At 39.3% G+C, this 25,039-nt stretch overlaps 1 protein-coding gene across 1 annotated transcript; it reads right to left on the bottom strand.

The window, feature by feature from the left end:
* Window positions 1–763: 763 nt before the first annotated feature.
* On the bottom strand, window positions 764–1,171 carry LOC145768991 (uncharacterized). The gene has a single exon (XM_082580592.1). It carries the CDS (start codon window positions 1,169–1,171, stop codon window positions 764–766), a length of 408 nt encoding a protein of 135 aa, XP_082436718.1.
* Between the last annotated feature and the right edge of the window lie 23,868 nt (window positions 1,172–25,039).

Raw genomic sequence — 25,039 nt, 5'->3', positions numbered from 1 at the left:
AATAGATTACACACAGACACACTTTATTGTGATTGTGATCACCTAAACTCTTTCTAGTCGCGTTAATGACGAATTAATGACGAATGACGCGTTAATGACGAAAAATAAAATGATTGATTGATTGGTCTTGTAACAGTCGCAAGTAGCTCACCAAGTAGTACAAAACGCTAACGAAACGTAACAATGGTTTCTATGATGAGACACTACAATGAGAACTTGCTGCGGTCAGCCTTGCTACCATAAAAAATATTCTTTAGGCCTATAAAACAAAACAATAAGTACCGTAGCCTACTATTAATGCTACAAAAAGTGCTCAATGCCAAGCAAAAAGCCAAGCAGGGCGACTATCAAGTGGCTCTGGTTCGACTTTTGGGGTGTGCGCTGAGCAACTCATTTCAGAACTGCTCTCCATTCAGCGGCACCTAGAGAATGATATAATTTCCTGGCAACAACACTTTACGACTACCGGAAAAGTTCACTCTGTTAATTTCTGCAACCGACCCTGCGCCATTGGTTCAAAGCCTCTACGTCTGCAAGTAGGCCTATCACAAACTTCCAGAAATTACCTATTTAGATGCTTTGTCAGTCCGAGGATGAAGATTCAAAACCAGCCAACGAAATACCGCTACGATAGGCTACTACTACTCATCTAAAAACCTTAACAAGCTGTTTCACCCTATTTAGAAGGTTCTTATTAAAATAACCTTTTGATAAAAGATATAAAAACAAAAGTATTAATAAATAATAATTAACTAAACCCGGATCAGCTTACTTCGGGTTGTGGTTTCTTGTATTCGAGCTCAACTGTTTCTGGCAGGCCCCGAGCTGCACGTTTGGTTTGGATGGTCAATCGCAATTCCGCCTTAATGAGGGGCCGGATGTGCTCTTCCACAAGAAGAAGATCATCGGATGATACTGTAGATATTGTCTTGTTTCTTGTAACGTTTTTATCCACTGTTTCTCTAAAATCTAGTACCTGCTTGTCTCCTTTTCTTTCCTTTACGAAATTCTCAGATTTCAATTGTTCGCTTCCGTAAACTTGTTGAAAAATATTACACTTTGTATTTGCGGATATCTGATGGTGAGTAGGACGTACTGATAAGCTATAAGAAGAAACTCGTTCCTGGCCCGAGGACGTGATGTTGGATCCATGAGTCATCATTTGCAGCATTATCTACAAACTAATTGTAGACTATAAACAAAATTAAAGCATGGATTTTCTCAAAACCCTTAATGGCATTCTGAACAAACAATATAACATAAAGGCTAACGCATAGGTTACATTCGTGACCGTCTCGATCATTCGTTGCCAGTGAGAGTCACATTGCAAATACGAAACTGAGTAATGGTTAAACAACGAGTCTAATGTTAGACCAGTGGTTCTCAACCTTTTTGTTTTGGAAGAAACCTCTTGGTACCTTCGAAGCGGTCGTGGACCCTTAAAAAATTGTAATCTGAAATTTTGGTATATCGCTTCTCCTATAATAGATCAAATGTTTCATAAGTTTCGAAACACCACACAATTAGAATTTTTTGAACTCGCGACGCACTTATGACGATTGATGACATTGACGAAGTTATATTATGCGCTTTATGTTGGCACACACTCACGCAGCATCAAAAATTAGCTATCTATATGTTGATTTGATGTTTTTCTATAAACTTTATTAAAAATCAATAGAATTTTGCGACCGTTACAAACAATTTCTCCCTTTCTATTCAATATTAATTCGTTATAATCTTTGTCATGGCAAAACTGTGAGTGCTGATAGACTGCTGACTAGCGTTTGGATTTCTAAGTTAAGCATTGATCAATAGACTGCTGTCTCAAAAGAATTAAGTTGAACAAAGCCTTATTAAAAACTTAATTCATTATGATATTTTTTTAGTTAGCAACCAAACCTTAGTGCAATATCCTTTGAAAGTTCAAAGGACATCGCACCAGTTCGTTGGGAAGTAGGCTACAGTTTGAAAATCAAGGTAATAAATACTCGTACACAAATAAAGCACAACCAATCAATTTTTAAATTTTGTAATTTATCAATCATGCTGCAAACTCGTGAACTTTTACGGACCCCTAAAATCGCTTCGCGGCGGGAACCCCAGGTTGAGAGCCACTGTGTTAGACCCAAAGAATATTTTTTGTTTTCTCTTCCAACACAAACTAATTTATAAGAATTTAAAATATTTCACATCTTTGTCATCTGCATAAATTTCATGAAAGACAGCAGCAAATATTTCATTAAAGAATTTTCATTTTCAGTTTTCATTTCATTCTTTACTTTATCTGGAATTCAGTTCAGTTGTTTTTATTTCTGACCATCACAACGAAAACAATAGTCTACCTACACGTTAATATAGCAGATGTCTACAAAATAGTAGAAGATAAAAAAACGCGAACGTTAAAACGTGCTTGCGACCGAAATAAGTTATTAGGTTAAAAAAAATTGGCACGGTCGCAACACCTTTAGAAAAATGTAAGATGAAAAGGAAATAAAAAAGTTCTTAAAAAGACATTCAAGCAAGCCATAGCCCAGGGTTACTCGACAAAGGTCTAGTTTGACAAGTTGAATATTTTTAGCTGTCCGGTGATTAAGTTATTTCACACGCAACCACAAAAGCTAAACTATCAGTAGCCTACCAGTAACAAACCATTTTTTTTTTTAGGTAAAGTGTAACTCGACTTAGATTTTTGACAAAGTGTTAGAGGTTCTGGATGGCGAAGCCTCCAAGCTATTAGGACAAACACAGAAAAAATTGCTTCCTCTCAGTATAAATCTGTTTAAAAAGGACCTGAAACGTGACAATAAGGCTACTCTTTCAGATGCCTGAGGTCCACTATCAACACCCAGAAGGTCCGAATTCGGACCGCGGTCCGCTAGTTGAGTAGCCTCCTATAACCTGTATATCGGAAAAGGATCTATTCAAAATTTGTAAAAATAGAGACTAGCTATAGAAATCGGCGTTATCAAGAGTGCTGATGGTCGTGAGGGGAACACATCTTGGTGCGTTTAGCGCATGGCAAAAAGAGCAAGTTTGAGTGTTTAGATTATGCATGCAATCCAATTCCACAGCAAACATCTCTGAAAAAATTTAGCTTTTCTTGTGTAACATATTTATTTCAGTTATTGTGGTATTACGTCCATAAAAATTTGCTACCTTCGAAAACACCATCGCTTCTTGTTACTTTCAGCCTTTTACACTAGTAGCTCACTAAGTCGCACTGAATTTTCTTCGATGAGAGCAGCCGCTTATATTCAGCGATCATCGATCGAATTGGCTCCCAACGTCATTGCTATTTTCATATCCTGATCTCATTCCCTTCTTTAGTTTCTTTGCATGGTTCATGGTCACGTGATTAAATAAATGAAGCGTGACAGCTACAGCACAGTGATAGTGAACAATAGTCGTAAATAGTTTGCCTTCAAGCAAGCGATCTTATAAGCTACTTTGGGCAATTGCAAGACGTTTCTTTGCGTCAGCAATGCTGCTGTTTTGTCGTCGATATGACGCAAGTCATTCATGAATTCACTAAAAAATGACAGCTGAAGTAGGTCGCGTAGCAGGAATTTCTCCAGCAAAACTACTAACCAGTTAAGTTCAACACGGTACAACATTTCCCCGATTCTTTGCGAATTTCCGCAACTTAGTTAGCAATTAAGGCATGGCATCTATTTCACTGAACAATGAACATTATGACTGAAAGTACTGTTCCGTATTACTACAGCGCCCCGAAGCATAGTTTGCACCGTGTGGATGTGGCGCTATATAAATTTTGTTGTTATTATGTGTCCAAATAAGTTATTTTGTCGTACAGGTGTCCTGGCATCCCTCTCATTTGCTTTATCGATATTGAATTTTAGCACAAAAAGATAAATGGTCTTTTCGCACATAACGACTCTTGGCAAAAACGACAATTAAGAATGAAACGTGGAACATTGCGACCCCTAATTATGGCACATAATTAAAATAAAAATTTAAAGTAGAAGGGTCGATGCCCGACATGCAGTATACAGAAAATATATACATCAGGGCTGCACAACAAACGGTGACTATCCTTGTATAACAGCGCCAAGCACTGGGGCACCCTGGCCACAAGGGCCTGATGAATAACTTACTTACACGATTAATATCTATATCAGTTGCATGAGATACACGGTTGCAAACAAATTCAAAACCACTAAGGTGTAACTAACCACTTATAATGACGCACCTCTACGAAATCGGAGTGTCTAGAGAGCTGAGCCCCCATCTCAAGCCTTAACGCGGTGTAGAGGTGAACCCAGGCTGAAAACTAGGCTCATTCCTAGCTACTCCTGTGCTGTGACTAATAGACACACGTAAAAGTCCCCAACGGCAATCTTTTTTGGCAGAAGAGGGCAGTGACTGACGTGCACGCATCCTGTAAGGCGGGCTTCGATGAGCAGAGCACCCGGCAGTCCGTTGCAACAAATTCTCCTGAAGCTGCACTTTTCGATCTTATTCTTATTCGACCGCTGTGAATATGGAGCTGGTCAAGAGTGTGTGCGTAGCCTCTCGCGTAGTCACGACCACCTTAAACAACCGTACAACCGAAACAACCGAATGGCCTTTGTCTCAATTTGGACCTGGACCAAACAAAGCCCAATGGCCATGATATCATGTGTAACAGGCTTGGTAAAGTTGGAAGCCTCCAACCCAGTCTCACACATTGGCGGCGGATCTATGATGATAGTCTCCCAAAGATAAAACTACCACGTCCCCCAACCCTCCATACAATGTGACTTTTGCCCACGTCTTTTCCATCATAGATTGGCCTCTAATAGGCTACTACATACGACATCACCATCCAAAACCAAATTCGATTTGAAGACGAAACCAATGCTCGGACACGAGCTAGAGCCGATGACGATGATAATGACGCAAATCACTGAGATCGTTGTAGTGCATAAGGCTACTGTTGTTGTGGGCATGTTGTGGAGTTACGCATATTGAAGCTCTGCGGATAACACATAGAATGATGCAGGTTTAAAGTGATTGGAGTGATACATATCCATAATACATACTACAATTTTAAATGAAAGCCAAGGTTGGTGCAGATGTCTCCACGACATTCGCTAACAGACCAGGTTCAGAGCTACAGTCAAGCACCCTTTACAGGAACAACGCATGATATATTCCTCAGGACTAGATTCACTTTAACCTCAACCAAGGTATCATCCACGGCTGAGACTGCCACTCTGACGAGCCTGACAATCGGTTTTCCTTTCCTAGTTAAGGGGATGATCTCATGGGCTCTCTACCTCCCTCTTTTTGTTATATCTTCTGGAGAACCAATCACCACTAATTGGCCAGGTTTTAGGCTCTCTTCCAAACTGGCTCACTTATTTTTACCCTATAAAGAAGGTAAATAGAGAAGATTCACTTTTCTCAGAAGTGGAATAGAGCCGGGTTATAGTCTCTTCGTAACTTATCCCGGCCATACGGCTCACCTAGACACCTAGTGATGAGAGTGGACTTGAGAATGGGTTAAGAAGTGCGGCTGCGGGATACAGTACAGTACAATCCTTAGGGTCATCACAGATAGGGAGTAAAGGTGTTTCGTTGGCAACGTTATTTCTCAACGCATCATCTTCTTGTCAGTTAAGGTAGCCTGGTTGGAAATCTCGTTCTATATTTCTTTTAAATATTTGCATTAATGACGCATTGTTGCTAATAAAGGTTTTTCTAAAAAGTATCTGTTTAATGTTGCATTACAAAATTGCAGATAGTTTGGTAATGCAGCTGATAGTCAGCTGCAGAAGACAACAGTAGCAACATCAAGAAAATCACGGAAAACCACTAAGCTTTACAACATGAAACAAACGTAATTTTGCACAAATTTAACAAAAATAATGCCCCTCCAGCAAATAATTGCTGGTTTAGCTTGGAGTTGTGTGGTCTTATTTGGAGTGGCTCATGAATTTTGGCTTTTAAACCCTGATGGACATTTTTGAAATATTTTAAAAGAATCCAGATATCCAAATATTGCAGTTTGCAAATGTTATGTCGGGTAGAGCATATTTAAGGAATAGGCCTACGTGTTTGGAAAGACAGTTGAAAGATTACCAGCAAGATGTTTTGGTTTACTAGCAGCAAACAAAACCTTTGCAGTAGGATAGGTAAAAAACAAGTATAGGGGTAATTGAATTCACAAGTAACTATGAGCATGCAGCGAATACCCAGACTTGATAGCCTACTAATAGCATAATGCTGGTTATAATGCAAGTCTTATTAAATTACTATCGGTGCCATTTGTCATTTTATGACAAACAGACATTATTTACGATAATCAGAAGCCTTTCTATTGTCAGACGTAATAAAAGCCTTCGTACCCCTTTTTTAAATACTTCTGACACGATGATAGGCAAATTTGATCGAATTTAGCCTATAACTTTAGTTTTCCCATTCATAAAATTTAAAAAGAAAATCACTTGCACCAGTGTTGCCAGGTTTTTTCATGAGTTTCAGCATAGTTGCTAAATTATTAAACGTTTATTTTAGACCTTGCTATCCATATAAAGCAAAAAGAATAATTCAACAAATTCACTTGCATGCAAAATTCAGAATAAGGTTATACGAGATTCATTGTTTGTTTGTAGTGCTAATGAAACGATGACAATGAGAAAGAATCCAATTTCCTGAGAAACGAAATTAAACTGTTAGCTAAGCAGCGTTTGATAAACGCAAAAAGAGCCTTTCTCATCATGGTCTCAAATGTAGTCAGGGGCTCCGAGAGGGGGGAAAGTCGAATAATAAAATATAAGCTTTCCCGAACCCTACTTTTTTTGAAAAGCTCTTGTGCATCGCAAAAATGAATTTAAAGAAAAAAAAAGTTTGACTTCGACGGCGGTCGAACCCTCGTTCTCACGAACACTAGGCAGAGGATGAAATCACTGAACCAACCGTGCCAACGAGAAAATGTTGCATTCACACGGTTTTAATACAAACTTTTACCAAAATATGCAAATGAGACAGAAATCTCGTGGGAAAAAAAATTTCGCGACCGGCCTGCGTCAGTGATTCAAAGCCTCTACAAGTATGCGAAATTGCAAGGATTAGGCTCTGCAAGAAGCTTTCCCAGTCCGAGGATAAAGATTCAATCATCATCATCATGTATCCAACATATCTGGGAAAGTGAAAGGTGTCAGTCCAAGCATGATTAAAGTTGTTGACACCAATATCAACGTGATTCTATTTAATGAATAAAGCACTAACAATTAACACTAAAAATGCAGACAGTTACTATACAAATAATGAAGGGAAATGTACTTTGTGGGGTAGCCGACAATAGCACATGTGCGTGCCAAAACAAATGATTCCAAGTTATGATCAAGAAGGCCCAACCAACCCAAATACTACAAATAGCTGAGATGACAAAAAAACACAACCCAGGCTAGGTCAGAAGAAAAAGAAAGGGGAAAAATGGTAACTCCAATCCAGAGTTTTATGTGCCACGGATTACTTGCAAGTCCAATGTTCAGAGCCTAATTTAGCTTGTAGGTCTGTTTAATCTGGTTAATCTGATTTTTAAACATTAAGGTCAAGTGCTGCAAAATAAATAAACATAGTTGGCACAAACCTTTTAAGAGAGAAGCCACGCTGGGAGTCGAACAGGCCATGCAGTGAACTTTAGCACACCCTCACGCTAGGGTAGTTCACATAAAAAGAGATTCAACAATTCTGCACGCCAGGACAGGGTTGTCAGACAGCTTTTGAGAAAAACAGCCAAACAAAGTCGAAAAAAGGGCCAAACTGGGTAAAAAGGAGCCAAATTGTTCAATAATGTTAATAACGTTGCTAATAGAACATAATAATTACGTTAACAACGTCAATAACGAAAAAAACAATGAAACAACACAGTCTACATTCTACAAGAACAATATTCCAAATCTTTATCTTTTACAGTGTTTCCACTCGAATCTTTGGCATTGGCATAAACATTGTCAGCTAAACACTGTCTAAAAAATCGTAATAACACTTTTCAGTCTCAATTTCCGAAAGACATTTATTTAAATAGCTAGTTTGATAGTATGTGCCAACTGCTTCCAAAAAGAGCCAAATATTAAAAACAAAGGGCCAAGGGGTCAAACAATTCTTTTGGGGGCCAACTACCTCTAAAAAGGGCCAAATTTCACAAATTTGGCCCCAAAAGGGCCAATCTGGCAAGCCTGCGCCAGGAATTGTTATGCTTTAGTGGCGGCAGCAGAGAGCAATACGAAGTGTCAAAAAGGGGAAAAATTCCAAGCGGATTCTACAAAAGTAAACCCTTCCTGCTTATTTTTTGTTTATGGATGTTGTTGCTTAAATCTAGTTGAAGTTCATAGTGCTGTCTACAGTGTTGTTCAGATGTCGTATCATTTTTGGAGTAAATGATCGACTGTAAGCCTGTGGCATCTTTAGAATTATAGTCCAGTCAGTGGAAAAATTCTGAAAAATCAAAAGAAAGCTGTCCTACTATCTTTGCAAAGAAATTTTTCTTCGAAAAGGTAGCCTACTCACGGTTGGCTATGGCGCAGTCAAACCCAATGCTTTACATTACCCATTTGTAGCCTAATTGAAGATCTAAAGACGTTACTTAAATGCATCCAATAAGAGCAAGATCGGAAGCTGAGTTAATGCTAGAGTAGCCTACACCTGTAGCAGTTTAAATTTGTGACTGCTTCGCATTATGTGAATTACGGTCCTAAACTAGATTCACTGATGAATTTAATGAAATTAAAGAAAAATGTAGCCTAATCTAAGTACGGTAAGAGAAAGTTGAGAAAAGTAGGCTACTACTCGCAAGCTAAAGTTGTTGAAGCAACCATAAATTTAAAAGAAAAGGATTTTTTTTTTCCTGGTGACAGAACGCTTTTATAACTTGACATGCTGAATCATTCAAACGAAATGCATTCTACCATATTTTGCAATTCGCTAGTTGTTGGAATTGACAAATGTATCAACAAACTCAAACATATCGTCAATGAGTTTAAAGTTTCATGAAAATTAATTTGATCGTATGTATGATGTGAACAAATTTAAACCATTTGTACAACAACGACATTTCTCAAGACATTTTGGATGAGTTGGTACTTTTGATAGAAAGCTACGCAGCAAACTTCAGCTGGAAACCAAAACTAACCACTCCATAATATCCACACGAAATCATTGATTGCAACTGCCGAAGCGTTTTTCCAAATAGTTTGTTGTGATAAATTTTTGTTTGTTTTCATGTTATAGCTACCTCCAAAAGTTGCGATTTGAGAACGTGGTTTTAGCACATTGAAATTTGTAAAGAATTGTTTGCGTTCCACTATGACTCAAAACTGATTGAAAACCGTAACTATGCATTGTTGTGCATCAATTCAGACGTCGCAAGATTTTATGATTTGATGCTGTGATCCGTAACTTTGAATTGCAAAAAGTCCAGAAAAGGTTGAATTAAATCAGGGGTGTCGAAAGTCCAGCATGCGAGCCAAATCCGGCCTGCAAGACATTTTTGTACGGCCCCGACTGTTGTTGTACAATGTGTTATTTTGGGCCCGCGGACACACAAAAATCATACAAATTCAAATTGCATTTTTTAGAAATTTAATCAAGACAGTATTCTCACAGACAAAAGCCAGGCGAGAAAAAGTAGAGTCATTGTTGCTTCATTCGCGAAATCAACTATTATTGCCTCGGGCCTAGAGAAACTGAGTAACACGAAAATGCAACGCAAGATACAAATTAGTTGTATTTTAGCTAAAACATTATTTTGGGGCCCAGTTGTCGTGTTGGTTTCGAGAAAAAGTAGAGTCATTGTTGCTTCATTCACGAAATCAACTATTAAAATTGCCTGGAGAAACTGAGTGATACAGTCGAGCATTCATTCATTTTCTTGCCAGGAAATTCAACGATTGATCTAGAGATTTTGTCGCAAATGTAGGGGGAGAGTGAGGTAAGTTGGACAACGGGGTTAATTGAAAAACTGCAATTTTTTAACTCCTCACATTTTTTAAACTGCTGCCATCTTGTGAAACATGACCTTTGAACCTTTTCGTCATATTTTTTTTGGTTCGATCATTTGATTTTGTGCTTTTGAACTTTATAAATTTTTTTCATAGGGGATCTAAATTAGTCTGTAGCTCAGTTGTTTGTTCGGTTAGCGAAAAGTCTGTTATTATGTAATGCTAGTAGATGTTGTCAACTTGTCAACACCAATAACCACAGCATTTGCAGGAGCTTAGACTCAGCTTGAATCTATTAATAAATTTTGCTGATCAGATCATGTAGGGTTAGTTGGAAAATTGCAGATGGGGTAGGCTATGTTGAAAAGTTTTTCCAACAAATCCCTGAATTTTGAATAAAGCTGTTTACACAGTAATATTCCTATTTTGGCTTACAAAATGGTGTAGGTTATTGATATTTACTTTATTACTTAAACCATCAGTGATAACTGCATGTTTTGTCATTGTAGGCTATAGCTGTGTAATTAGTCAAAAATCTGCTACTAATTCCTCTGTATTTTGAACAATATTGGCTTTACAACATGCGCACCTACAAAAAAAACTGAAAGATGTAAAATACCTCAGGATGTTATGGAGAGAGCAATGGGTGAAGTTCTTGTCATTAAAAGACCATGCTTTGCTGTTACCAAAGGATTTAGGATCCCGCATATGACATTGCGAAGGTATGCTACTTTGTGAAACATCGCAGTGAAGCACTGGGTTCAAGCACTGAACAAAATGTAGGCCTAATAACACTACCAAAATATGGATACTTTAATAACAGATCAGTTTTTGACGACAATCATGAGAATCTTCTTGCTGAGTATCTCCTGAAAGCATCGAAACTTTATTGCGGCTTGTGCACTAAGAAAGTAAAAAGATTAGGTTATCAATATGCCAAAGAAGCTAAGTAAAAAAATCTAACTTCCTGGAATGAGATGAAAGAAGGTGGAAGTGATTGGTCATATGACTTCATGAGCGTCATCCTGACCTGTCTTTCCGTACTCCAGAAAGCACTTCTCTCAGTCGCACAACTAGCTTCAACAGGCACAATGGTAGCACATTTTTTGAAAATTATTCTTGTCTACTGGAGAGAGAAAAACTTACTCCTGATAAGGTATAAAACTTGGACGAGACTGGGTGCACCACAGTCCAGAAACTACAAAAGGTGATTGCTGCGACAGGTCAGGTTGGTGCTGTGGTTTCAGCTGAACGAGGGCAACTTGTCACGTTGTGCTGTGCTGTGAGTGCAATTGGAAACTGTGTCCCTCCCATGTTTGTATTTCCTCGTGTCCACTACAAAATCGTTTTGTTAAGGCAGGGCCTGCTGGATCAATTGCAAGGGCACACCCCAGTGGTTGGATGACTAGAAAATTTTTTTTAGATTACATGAAGTATTTTGTTTCACATGTGGATGCAGCAATGATCATAAAGTTTTATTGATTTTAGATAATCATCAAAGCCATGTAAATTTGGAGGTTGTTGATTATGCTCGAAAACAAATGGAGTAGTTTTACTTTCATTTCCACCTCACTGCTCCCATAAGCTGCAGCCGCTCGACCGCACTGTGTATGGCCCTTTCAAACAGTATTACAATCGTTTATGTGATTCTTGGATGAAGGAGAATCCCGGAAAAACCATGACTATAGCCTATATGAAGTTCCGTATATGATCGGCAGAGCATTTCCCAGAGCCATGATACCTGTTGATATCCAATCAGGTTTCAGGGTCATTGGTATATATCAATTTGACAGAGATATATTCGCTGATAATGAGTTCATGCCTTTAGATGTTACAGATCGGCCTGTCGATACAAACAATGCAGAATGCAGATCAATTTGTAGTCCCTGAATCACCCAGAGATGCTACTCCTTCACTTTACAACAATGTATTAATTACTTCTGAAAGCGTTCGTCCATTTAGAAAAGCATCACCTAGAAAGACAAAGGGACAAAGAAAGAAAAGAAGAACCAGAATCTTAACAGATACACCTGAAAAATGTGAACTTGAGTCCCAAGCTGCAAAGAAGTTGACAAAGCACACAAGTGCATAATTTCCTTTCCTAATAGCAATTCCAGTGCGTTACCATCATCAGAAGAATAAGCATCCCCAAGAGCAAAAGAAATTGACGGTGTTCAAGCAAATCCACCTTCTGATGACAAGATGAGTTCGTTTTGGTGCATTTTACTGATCAGAAGAGCGTGCGATACTATGTTGCTCGGGTAAATTGCAATTAAAACAGTGACTCAGTTGTGTTTCTTAGAAGGATTTTATTTCAATTCAATTTATTTTTCATTGCTTGCACAAACAGGTAGTTATCAATTATTTTTCCACTCGCTGTCATCAGTACAAGATCTTATTCAAATAGAAATGTTTGTGTTGCTCAGGTGGTTGATGTGTTTCATGATAGAGATGTCACTCTGAACTTCATGAAACGTGCTAGTTCCTGATACACTGAACAAAACAAAAGATCCACAAAACAGATCCACAAAACAAAACTGACATTTGTGTTTCCGGATGAATTTGAAGACTCGCTGTTCACGCACAGCATTAACAACATAGTCTTGAAGCTTCCCAATCCTCTTATAGTCAGGTCAATATATGGTTTGACCCAAAAAAACTCCCACAAAATGTTTTCCAACGATTTTTTATTGTATTTATCATCAAGAATAACACTGTGCTGCGTTTGAAAATTTTTTCGCAAAGGTCAAAGATGTTTTAAGTGTTTCTGAATCAATTTTTGCGCTGAAGTCAAAAATGCAACCAGTTTTTTTCAATCAGGTCAAGTTTTTTTTTATCACATATTTAATTATGCTAGCTTTGGTCATTATTGTGCACAGAGAAACTAATTTCTGTGGTAGCATAATTGGTCATGCATGTTGTCAATTTTCGCAAGAAGGTATTTTTATTTGAATGCAAGGTTTTTGCAATGACAGCCATTTTAAATACTACAAAAATATAATGACACAGTTGAAATAAAGGCACTTACAACTAACCAAGAAAGCTTCCTAACACATAATTTTGTTCAACGGCGATCAACCTAACAATAGAAGTTAATATGTACACTATAGACACGTAAACACTTAACATCACAAATGTGTTTTAAATGCGAAATACTTGCCAACATCAATGTGTGAAATAAAAACGAAGTGTTTAAAATAGCTTATCACAGAAAGCGTTGTTCGGCACATGATGATATTCCGACGATAAATACAATAAAAATAAAAATACAAATGATTCCAGCTGACAAAAATTGTCGCTTCAAAGATATTCTTCTATGTGTGGAATTGGGAAGATCTCTTTTTAAGCACCAACAGAATCTGCAAGCATGTTTACGTCCCAGTATCCTTGGTACCTTTCTTCCATCTGGCGAAAGTCTTCGTGGAACCTCTCTCTATGTTCTTCGCTGTAGTCACTACAGTTGTCAGGAAAGTAATCCGAATGCGAACTCAGAAAGTGCATTTTCACAGACATCCGGGCTCCAAGGGTTGAAAGCTTTCAAGCAGCTCTTTAACCTGTGCTTCGTAATCAGGGCTTCTATGCTTTCTAATCAGGGCTTCTATGCTTCTATTCTTTGGTGAGATTTAAATCTCGTGTTAGGTCATTCAGCTCAAGCTGTGTAAGAGGCTTGGGTTGGCTTGTACTTTGCTCTGTATCCCATGTGTCTTGTTCACTTGCTTCGCTCTCTGCAGATGAAGAACACTCCATTTCACTTATGTTTCCAGGTGGTTCTGGAACAGGGATACCAGGGCTATGTGATACTGGTTTCATGGCTGAAGGAATATCAAGGTACTTCACATATTGTTTGTTCTTCCAGTTTGTTCCTGAAATGAAAAAGAACACTGAAAAAAGAACACCATAGAAATACCAAAAGGAAAGCTTTTTATTTTCTTTAGGCTCCATAATCTCAAGCTTTCAACGAATGCTCTACAACATATGTGCGGAGCAAATGCCTTGTCCTGATCGCCTAGTTTTACTCCAAAATACTCATAATATGCTTTCTTAACGAACTGCATAATTTTTGCTTGGCGACTATGCAGGGTGACCTTGCCACATATATAACAGAACCTGTCTGCATCATTTTTGCACTTTCTCATTGTACTGTAAAAACAAAACTAATCTTTATTACACAAACGTGTCAAATATACTGACGTGGTAAAGTATTGAGTGCACATAAGTCTTTACATAGCTAATTTCCAAATAAAATACAATAACTATCATCTTAACTACACACTAACGCAGCCTGTAAAAACCAGTTCATTTGTTTAACTTTTCAAGCATCGGGTGCATTCGTCATGTTCTTCATTGTGATGTCACTGAAGTTTCATCAAAACTTAATTCATTTGTTAAATCATTTTTATGACATCATAAATCTCAATCGCAAGACGCTGAAAGCAGCAGTTGTCGAAAATTTCAAATGCATTTTGTCAAAAAACTAGACCTGATGGAATAAAACGGATAACAGTTTTGGATTCAGCATCAAAAAGTACACTAAGAACCGTCAATACTTTAGTAACCTTAAAATTAACGCAGCACAGTGTAATATATTAAAAATCTAGGAGAATCAGAGCACCGGAAAGTTGTCATTTTCAAGATGGCCGCCAAAACAGCATAATGACAATAATTCAGAAAAAAGTGTGCAGGGCAAAAATTCCAAATGGCCGCCATTTTCTCCGAAAAATCACGTTTTTAGCCATAACTTGGTCATTTTGGGGTATTTTTACCTGGTTATAGTATCTGACCCTATGTTTGTAGGGTCAGGCAATCTGTTTAAGCAATAATAAGTAGGCTTTAGCTTTTACGTGTAGAGTTATAATATAAATTTGACAAAATTACCCACTTTTTTAAACTTATCTTGTGGTTTTTATTTTGATCATCAACAGACTACAAACTGTATGAAATTGTTCTGCTTTCAGCTAAATCAATAAATAATTTCAAACACAAAAAGGCACTCTGTCAGAAAGTAGTAGCTACAAATGCCTTGGTAAATAAGAAGCCCACAACAAAAGTAACTCTACACTTTGATACTACACAGAGATGTATAGACAGGGATTGGCCTTGTCTCATCTTAAATTTTCGTGACGATGATGATTAGGGAGGGTGGGGTAAGATGAGCAGCTTTTTGCTTAAGTCGTTTTTACAAAAGAGCGGTTTGTTTTGGAAAATTTTAATAAGGTGAACTTAAAGCACTAATGAATCAGCTACATTTTAGATTTAGTTTTATCACCTTGCGATTTTTATATTTTTTTATATTGATACTTATTTGCGTGTTGCTCAACTTCCCCGGCATCAGAGGTGGGCAGTAGCGCGCTACTTTTGTAGCGGCGCTACTAGCGGTGCTACTTTTTTGGTAAAAGTAGCGGTAGCTGCGCTACTTTTTAGTTGGAGTAGCGGCTGCAGTAGTGGCGCTATTTTTATTCCAAAGTAGCGGTAGCGGGAGAGGCGCTACTTTTTTTCAGTCGCACTCCGGCTACCGCTACTTTTTAATTTAAATTGAAAAAAATGCTTGTTTTTTTGCAATACTGGCGTGGTCAAGCCGCTATATAATCGGCTTGGTTGCAAAGTTTCGGTCTTTTCTAGCTGACGTCAACTTCTTTGGCGAATATCTCCGTGTGATGAAGCCTATTTGCAAGGCTTTGGACATTCTCCAGGGCGAGTCCAAGGCATATTACGGAGTCTTGCCTCCAACCATCACAATTTGCGGGAAGAAGTTGACCGAGATCAGTGATCTTTTGACCTGTGAGGAGTTGAAAGTGAAAGTCCTTGAAGGGGTGAAGAAACGATTCAACAAGTGCTTCAACAACATGAAATGCGTTATTGCGTTATGGCATCATGTCTTCATCCCTCCTTCAAGACGTCGTGGCTACAATTTGTGCACTACGTTTCCACGGATGATGCTAACGCACTGCGAGAAAAAGTCAAGACAGATATAATTCGACTGTTGCGGAGACATCAAGCCAGGTTGATACCGAGAAGAGTGACACCAAATCCAGTCATGACTCCGAGGATGTATTTTTTGGAGTGTTTGCGTCATCCCGTGAAACGTCGGTGCAGAAGGAAGCAACAATTGTGGACGCCTTTTTTTCGGACAAAAGCAAGTCCTTGAGCTTTTCGAATACCGAGTTAAAACATCTGTTCATTAAATACAACACCTCCATTCCTTCCAGTGCTGCGTTGGAGAGACTTTTCTCTGTTGGAAAAGATGTGCTTAAGCGAATACGGGCAGGACTTAATGACTCTCATTTTGAAATGCTCGTGTTTTTGAAAGATGCGTAACAATAAATTTCCCTTAGAATGTGTTTTCTACAATGACGTTAAAATGACAGCGTAAACGAATGATAACATTCGGTTTCAAGGTCATTTTTGCGTCACTAGGGACTTTAGTGTTTCCTAGTGTTATTTTAGACAAAAGTAGCGGAAGAAGTAGCGGTAGCGCGCGCTACTTTGTCTCGAGTAGCGGTAGCGGGTAGCGCGCTACTTTTGTAAATTGGTAGCGGGTAGCGGTAGCGCGCGCTACTTTGGCCCAAGTAGCGGTGGCGGGTAGCGCGCTACTTTAAAAGTAGCGGGTGCCCACCTCTGCCCGGCATAAATTGTATGGGGTAAATTGAGCAATGACCTGGGGTAAGTTGTGCAATTCGATTAAGTTGAAGCATTTCCCTGTCAGTTTGTTTGTATTATTACGAGGCATTATGCTTTACAACACAACACTGCTTTTTTTATCCAATACGAACCTAAAAAGACACAAATTCCGCAGTTTAAACATTAAATAAGCTAAGGCTATTTCTTTTGGGGTAAGTTGAGCAACTGCTCCAAGATACGTCAACTAGCATTGCACATTTTACCCCATCCTGATTTTTCTGACAAAATTACAAATATTTAAAAAACTACAAGACTAACCAACCTGAAGGTTTTATTGAATATCCTCACTTACCAATACTTACCAATACAAAAAAACAGATTTGATTTACATAGTGTAACAATAAAGTTATTCTTTTTTTGGCAAAAAAATAAAAATTTCGATTTTTCGACATAAACAATATAATTGCGTGCCATTGTAAAATGCAACTCGTAGTGGACATAACAAATACATTGAATGAAGTGGTATTATGAGTGATATATCCAGAATAAAAAATAAAAAAATTCCGCCGACTCGTTTTTCCAAAAACAGTGGTTGCTCATCTTACTCCATTGCACACTTTACCCCAGTCTTCCCTACACTGAATATAAGATGATCTCTCTACATCTTCGCCTCTTTGTATTCGAAGATAGAGACCAAATAGTTGCCCTTTTATGTTGAGACGACCTGAAGAGACTACAGGTAGCTACCGATGACCCTCGCTGGATTTCACTACGTCTATGGGAGCAGATTGATGCCCTCATGACAGCTGCCGCAAGCAAAAATCTCAGGATTGAGATAGGTGTTGCAGAACAACTTTCATCAAAACATGTGCCATATCATTTTCTTTGTAACTTCCACACATGTGAACGGTTCGATACAGACAATCTCAAAGCTATGGCTGCTCTCGAAAACAAAATTGGTCTTTGTAAACTCATTGTAAAGAGAGAGCCAGCATTGCAGGCCTACCTCTGGCAAAACAAATCTGTGGTTGAAACTGCTCTGGCAGCTCTTTTAAAGCTCGTAGCCCATGAGAGAGATGGCAAGACAGCAACTTTAGCAGAACAGTTTGATTTGATTTTAGAGGAAGCTGGAATATATAAGTCGTTTAGCTTCTACAAAGAGTGACGTTTTACCCGACTTGGATGTCAGGCAGATGCAGTTTATGATTGCATTCCATACATGAAGCAGTTACTTGCCAAAACACCGCTTAATAATCTTATTCGAGCTTGTAAAATTTACCTTGAGAATGATTTCATCATAGCAGGATTCAAAGCACTTGCAAATTTTACATGCCGAGTGACCATGCCCTTTCTTAACTGTAGCCTATAGAATGAGCAAACCAAGATTTGTTAATTGACATCCTTCCTTAGCTCTGCAGTGACCTTGCTGAAAAAAAGACACACACTCTTCCAAACTACCATGTAGAATGGAGACATGTGAAAATGGAAGACAATGCTTCACAAAGCGATCTTGATTATCTTCTTGGAGATATGTGCATCCAGGCTGGAAAAGGAGTAGAACTGCAGTGCAAGCTTGAGTATTGGGGTGTTGGTCTTTATGCTGCTCGATCAACTCCTCTCCATACACTGGTATTGGACCAACGAAAAAACCTGCCGACAAACTACTTGAATGCAGAGAGGTACTTGGCTAAGTTTGGTTATCTTGCTTCACAATCGGCAAAAACACTTAAACAGGATGTTCAAGGCAAAGAGGTTCAAATATGACCTTATGCTATCAGAAAGACAGATCAATGAAGTTGAGCGGTCAACCAGTAGCGTACTATTCTCAAACAACTAGATTTAATGGAGCTGACCTGAAGCAACAAGCAGAAAAAGAAGAAAAAGGAAAGGTTGAAAGAGAATTTACAAAAAAAAGTGAGAGCCAGTGATTTTATTGACCAACTCGTTGTGAAATGTAAAAAACATAGGAGGCCTTTTACATCTGTCCATGAAGTGAAAACTCTTGCTTCTAAAAAGCCACCTGAGCTAAAGACAGTCAAAAAATCAAATATCAAAGAGTCACCCACCAACATGATGCAGATGTCAGCAGCGATCTTTACCAGGTCAACAAGGTATCCCAAGAGGAGATAATTGAGAACCTCACTGTACTCCTTGGAGATGATTTCCAAGTTGAGGAAACAGTGGTCTTCCCTTGTGAAGAGGAAGAGGTAAAGAGGCAGAGGGTCAGGATGAGGAAGGTCTGGTGTTCCAGCCAAACCAATCACTTGTCGTCATATGGGATGTGGGAGAAAACAAAAGATGGTACGCTAGGTTTTACCTCGACGATAATGGGGATGGAACATTTCTAGTGGACCATCTGACGCGAGCTGGCACATGAGATGAAACTTGGCAGCGACTACCTGGCACTGATGAATCTGATAATTGTCGGAATCACTGAATCTCCAATCCTCTCTCATGTTTCATATTCAATCTACATTGACGTTTCATCTTCAATCCACACTGATCATTCAAGAAATGCTTTTGACTTTCTGAATTCCATGTTGTAACTTGAAAAAACTTGTCGTACGAATTTTTTTAACATCAAATTACGTATGGTGGGAATTTAACATCGAAAACCGCTAGTTTTTTCATTTTGAATTAATAGCGTTAAAACTCAGGCATTGCAAAATCTGGTGTCGTGTATTAATTTGATTTGTAGATCATAATTACATATTATTTTAAATTTTGAAGTGGCATGGCTAAAAGGGAATTTCACCCCTGGTGGCTTTTCTTCTGGTTATAAGCCTACCCTTGATGACGTCGTTATTGTGTCATAATGTAGCCTACTGGTATTATTGTTATTGCTTGCAATTGCAAAATTTTAAGCATTTGCTAAACTTATAATGATAGTATTTGATCGCTTTTTTCGGAACAAACTTACTTTTGGTTCCTGAGTTTCTAGTTGTCTAGTCTTGATGATGTAATGATAACGTCATAAAAGATGCAATCATGACGAAACTACTTTTAGGAATTGTGAAATGGTTTTAGTAACCGGCACTCCAACTAAAACCAACCGCAAAGACCAAAAAAAGTTAAAAAGCAAAAAAATGATGATGTCATAATGACGTCATCAGTCAAATTATTTTGTGTTTGTTTTGTCTCACTTATTTGCAGTGATGTACGCGCATACAAAAAATATTGACGCCGTCAGCGTAAATGCAAAGTGACTTGAGTGACCACAAGAGGTTGTGCTCGCCATGGCGAACGACTCGGCTCAATTAAACCTTCCTTATAAAGTCGCTGCACCTCTGAAGAGATAAAACTTCTATCGGCTTGAGAATACTTTCTAGGCTTTGTAGCAATCGGATGGCACTCCTTCTTTAAGTGTTTGAAAAGCTGTATTGAAGTAGACGTTTTAATAGCTTCTAATGCTCCGATCTGTAACGTTGGCATAGGCCCTCCAAATTGAATATTCACGCTTTTGTGCTGTTTCATAAAAGTTTGTCCGATAATTAGGTCGGTGAGCAAATTTTTCAAAACAGTGACTCCTACATTATCATACTCTTGTCCAAAAAGCGCGACTTTTACGTTACAGATTCCTAAACTTTGCGATGAACATCCTTTCACCGCTAAACCAATGCGGCATTCACTTTCTTCAAGATTTAGTTTTAGACGCTTTCTTAAACGGTCGCTCATGTGACAAAGGGTAGAGCCAGTGTCGATGAGAGCATTGGCTTGAACTCCGTTAACTGTAACAGGGACGTTGACCTTTGCGTGGGTGTCGAAAGATTCGGTTGTCATATTTATAATGACATCTCGTGGAGTAGAAGCAGATGAATAAATAGGTTTTCGATTTACCTGGAAAGACGACAAACTTTTGAGAAATGACCTTTTTTAGAACATTTGAAACAAATAACTTCACGAGCAGGGCACTATATTCTACTAAGTCGCCTATTTCCGCAATAGTTACACTTTTCAACCAACGCGGCGCCGCTAACATCTGAGCTTTCTTCCTTAGCCTATATGAAGAATCTTCAATTTTAAAGATAGGACGTGTTTCAAAAGCTGTTGCGCCACAATCAAGTGAAGACGGAGTCTGGCTCGCAGTCATTTCGACACGATTGCAAAACGTTTGGGCATCATCTAAGGATCGAGCTTTATCAAAAGTTTGTTGTAGCGATGCATTTTTGTCCTCTAGCAAGCGTTGTTTAATGTGATTTGACGAAATCCCAGCGATAAACGAGTCACGTATAGCTTCCTCTTTATGCGCAACTGCCGATACGGCCCGAAAGTCACAGGAAAGGCTCAATCGCTTTAAGGTCTGCATGTACTCGTCTAGTGATTCATCTGGCTTCTGCTTCCTAGTTTTTAAAACAAATCGAGAAAACATGAGGTTAGAAACCTTTTCAAAAAGGCGCTTCAGTTGTTCGATAGCTTCATCATAATTTGTTGTCTCACACACCAGTTCATATATTGAAGCGTCTATATGATTTATAAGCAAAATCAACTTGTCTTCAGCTGAAATTTCTCCGAGCTTTTCTACATAAATTGTAAAAGACTTGCACCAATGCACCCACTGTTGTTTAGCGTCTTTACTTTGCGGGTCCGCAGCTAAGAGTCTAGGGCGCAAGTCTTTTAGATCCATACTTTATTAGCGTAATAAAATGTAGTGAAACCATCTACAATTCCTTTATTAAGAAGTTTATTACGCTAAAATGCAGCTAGGTTGTTCTGACTACATAAACTGCAAACTGAAATGAGACTGAAAATAAACACCAGTAAAAACGACAAACGAACTTAAGGCAACGCAACAAAGCAATCAGCAACAAAGCAATCAGTAACAACGTAAATTACAATGCAACTTAAAGCAATAACATGTCAATGTAATGTCAGGGAGTTCGCAGTACTCGACTGCTGTTGGCGCACCGCGCGATGGTGAGGCCAGACGTAGAGAACTACCGACATGTATTTATTGTTCGTCACGGGGTCAAGTTGAATATCACTTTTTGTCTAATTGTAAAGATTTTTTGCACTTGACACCTAAAGATCGGAGAGATATTTAAGTTATTTTGGCAGCCGATTGTAGCATCGAATAGACAGCGATAGACACGTGTTTCGCCCATGAGGCTGGGCTCATCAGTATCGCACCGTATTCTTGCCACTTGAGTAATCGACCGCCGCTTTACCAGTCAGTTTAACTCTTATCTTTGTGGAAAGAAAGAGCCAACAAAACCAGCAGGTGCCAGGGGTAGGTCAATGTGAAGAAAGGCGTTCTTTAATTGGAGGTCTCAATGGCTGGCGTGGAAGCTACACCGTTCTGGTTAGCGAAGCGTCACTGCAGCTCGCTGTGCTAGTGAGTAATCAGCCTTGTGCTGATAGCCGGGAAGAACGCCTTTCTTCAGATCGGAGAGATGTTATCGTGAAAGTTGGCAAATGTTTGATTTGTTTGCGCCAGCATATGGTTAAGGACTGTGTTCAACTGTTCATGCAAACAACTGTCATAAGTGTGGGCCTAACAACGATAGGAAACACTTTTTTCTCTTGCATGATTTTTATGTGACGTCACGTGATTCTCTGGATTCGTTCGGCAAAGATGATGCTTGTGCCAGAGTTCCTGTGCATAATGTTAAGATTGGAAATGCTAGAGCAGCCTTTAACCGCATTACTGCTGCTCGTGTTTTGAATCCATGACGGGTAAATCGAAATTGGTGTATTGTCAGCATGATCCTGGTTCGCAGTTGACGTTTGTTTCGAGTGATTTGGTGTGCGAACTTGGCCTTAAACCGTACAATAAAGCGTCGTTTAAAATGGATACCTTGGCTGGTCAGAAAGCTACTTGTGCTGACCTTGTTAAACTCAACGTCAAGTCGTTAGAGACTAATGAACTGTTTTGTGATATAACTTCGGTGGTTAACCCAACTTGGGCTGACGATGTTAAAAGTTTACCGCATAAGCAGGATTTAAGTAGCTTCCGTCATTTTCATGACGTGAATATGTTTCATTTGAGTGAATGTAGTAGCCTACTGTAGATGTGCTGATTGGTAACGACAACGCTTATTTGATGTGGGCTAAAGAAGAGCGTCTTGGTGAAAATCGTAGTGAACCACATGCTTTACTCACTCCTCTCGGTTGGTTGGCTTGTGGTGGTAAGTCTGATTGATTGATTGATTGATTGAATCTTTATCCTCGGACTGGGAAAGCTTCTTGCAGAGCTTAATCCTAGCAGTTTCGCATACTTGTAGAGGCTTTGAATCACTGACGCAGGCCCGGTCACCGAGATTGACAGAGTGAAGTTTCCGATTGTAGAAGTCTTGTTGCCGGGGAACTATTCCATCTATTAGATGCCGCTGAATGGAGAGCAGTTCTTAACGTGCGTTGCTCAAGCGCACACCCCGAAAGTCACCCTTATAGTCCAGTCAAAATACGAAAAAAAAAACCTTTACCCTGAACAAATTTCAAGAAAGCGTTTTATTGTTTTTTTTGGTAGTATAACATGTAGGGAAAAACATACTAAAAGTTTACCAAAATAGGGTTACCACAAAGAGTCCAAATGTGACGTCAAAGAATATGGCCGCCAAAGCTATAAAATGTTAAAGGCGACTCGCCTTTCAGTGTCTATCATATTTTGTATAGTTTTCTGTGTATGATTTCATTGATGACTGTAATAAATAGATTGCAGTAATGTTTCTGTTGGCCAGGATGTACTCGGTGGTACTATAGACAGACTGGATACGGCGCTGCTGTTCGCTGCGGACAACGTCGATCATAATATCATCACGTTAGATGGGAAGGGGACTTTCCACGGCATGGGGATGGTAGTAACTGTTACTCCAGGAAGGAAGGTCAGTCGCACTGTTCTCAGACGGAAGACTGCGGACTTGGAGATAATTGAACAAAGCAGAGTTGATGTAAGGGAATACCGATTCGCAAAACACACTCGCCGAAACATAACATTCAAGCCCTTGCCATTTCTCGATGCCATTGACCATCGGGTTGATGTATTGTGGGAGATGTCTTTCCGTTTCAGACAGCCTGCACCGAGCTGGAATGAAATTATGCACATGCTACATAAAGACTGTGATCATCCGGGGTCGTCTTAGGTAATCTTCCTGCCCATCATTGAAATGTATTCCGGAGACAAGTCATGCATCTTCTTCACTCTTGAGTATCTGTGCAAACTTGCTGATAAACACCGCTCCGCTGCAGTTGTTACATTCGATCAGCCACTCTACTGGAAAGCGTCAAAAATCAAACACGAGGTGCCTGAAGACAGCCCGGTTCAAGATGTTGTCCTGATGCTCTGGAGCTTCCACACATTGATGAATCTTATGGGTGCCATAGGAACGTTGTTGGATGGGAGTGGAATCAAAGAGATCTTGGGAACAATTTACGGTGACAATGCTGTGCAACACGACGGGAAGGCAAGGAAGCCAATCTTCATGTCCACCTTCAGGTATACCTTTAAGTGTCCTGCCCAAGACACAGCTGCATGCTCATGAGCGGTGTCGAACCGGCGCCCTTTCGATTGCCGTTCCAGCGCTCTCACCACTCGGCAATGCAGCCGACCTGGCTGATGCACCTTCATGCTGTAGCCGAACGTTTGCCCATTTTTGCAGCTGCTGGGCATGGGAACTATGTGAAGTCCGCCTACCTTTACCTCCAGTCAATGACCACTCTGGAAGATGATATGCCATCAGTGTTCCATAGATTTATGAATGGCTTGCATGTTGTAAGGCGTACTGATCAGTACTGGACAGGCTTGGGTTGCGACCTAGTCATCGAGCAAGCTCTGATGCGCTCCCTAAAAACTACAGGAGGACTCACCAGAGGAAGTGGAATGTCCGAACATCAGAGGGCCTTGTGGACTCTGTCTGTGCCACTGTCCTCTTCCTACAGTGATACAATGCAGGGTTTCACTCGCCAGAGCTTTGTCACTAGTGAACAACACAAGGAGGCAAGAACGTCAAGGACGAGAAGAGATCGTGAAGACCTGGAGAAAATTGCAGATAAACTCGAGACGTTTTCACCTTTTTCTGATGAAGTGTCTCTTCGCAACATTATCACCGGGGTCAATGCAAATAAGGATGTGAATGTCCATAACCTGTTTTAGGCTGTTTACCATTGGCAGAGAAATAGTGGCAACAATAGAGGTGTTACGGACAATTTTCAAATCAAACGTCATATAAAAACCGGTATGCTCTACTTAACCTAGCTGGCATCTTACGTCATGGAAATTGCTAGAAAATGTCCAAATATTGCACCATCGTTCGTAAGACCTGATGAAACATTGCATCACCACCTTTCAACACCTGTTTGAATTGTGTGACAATGTCTTTCATTATTGCGTCACAGTTACTGTTTACGTGAGTTTGAGATATTGAAATTTATTCTCTCATTTGTAAAATGGTTGCTTGAAAGTTGGAGGCATATTTAAGTGGTTGCTTAGTGCTTGCCAGCTGGATAAAATTTCCGTCTTTATCTAAGTAGTTTGT

This window comes from Aplidium turbinatum, chromosome 4 (genome assembly GCF_918807975.1).
Source record: "Aplidium turbinatum chromosome 4, kaAplTurb1.1, whole genome shotgun sequence".
Classification (NCBI taxonomy): Eukaryota; Metazoa; Chordata; class Ascidiacea; order Aplousobranchia; family Polyclinidae; genus Aplidium; species Aplidium turbinatum.
The sequence above is the reverse complement of the archived record's forward strand: the minus strand, read 5'-3'. Positions and strand labels throughout refer to the sequence as shown.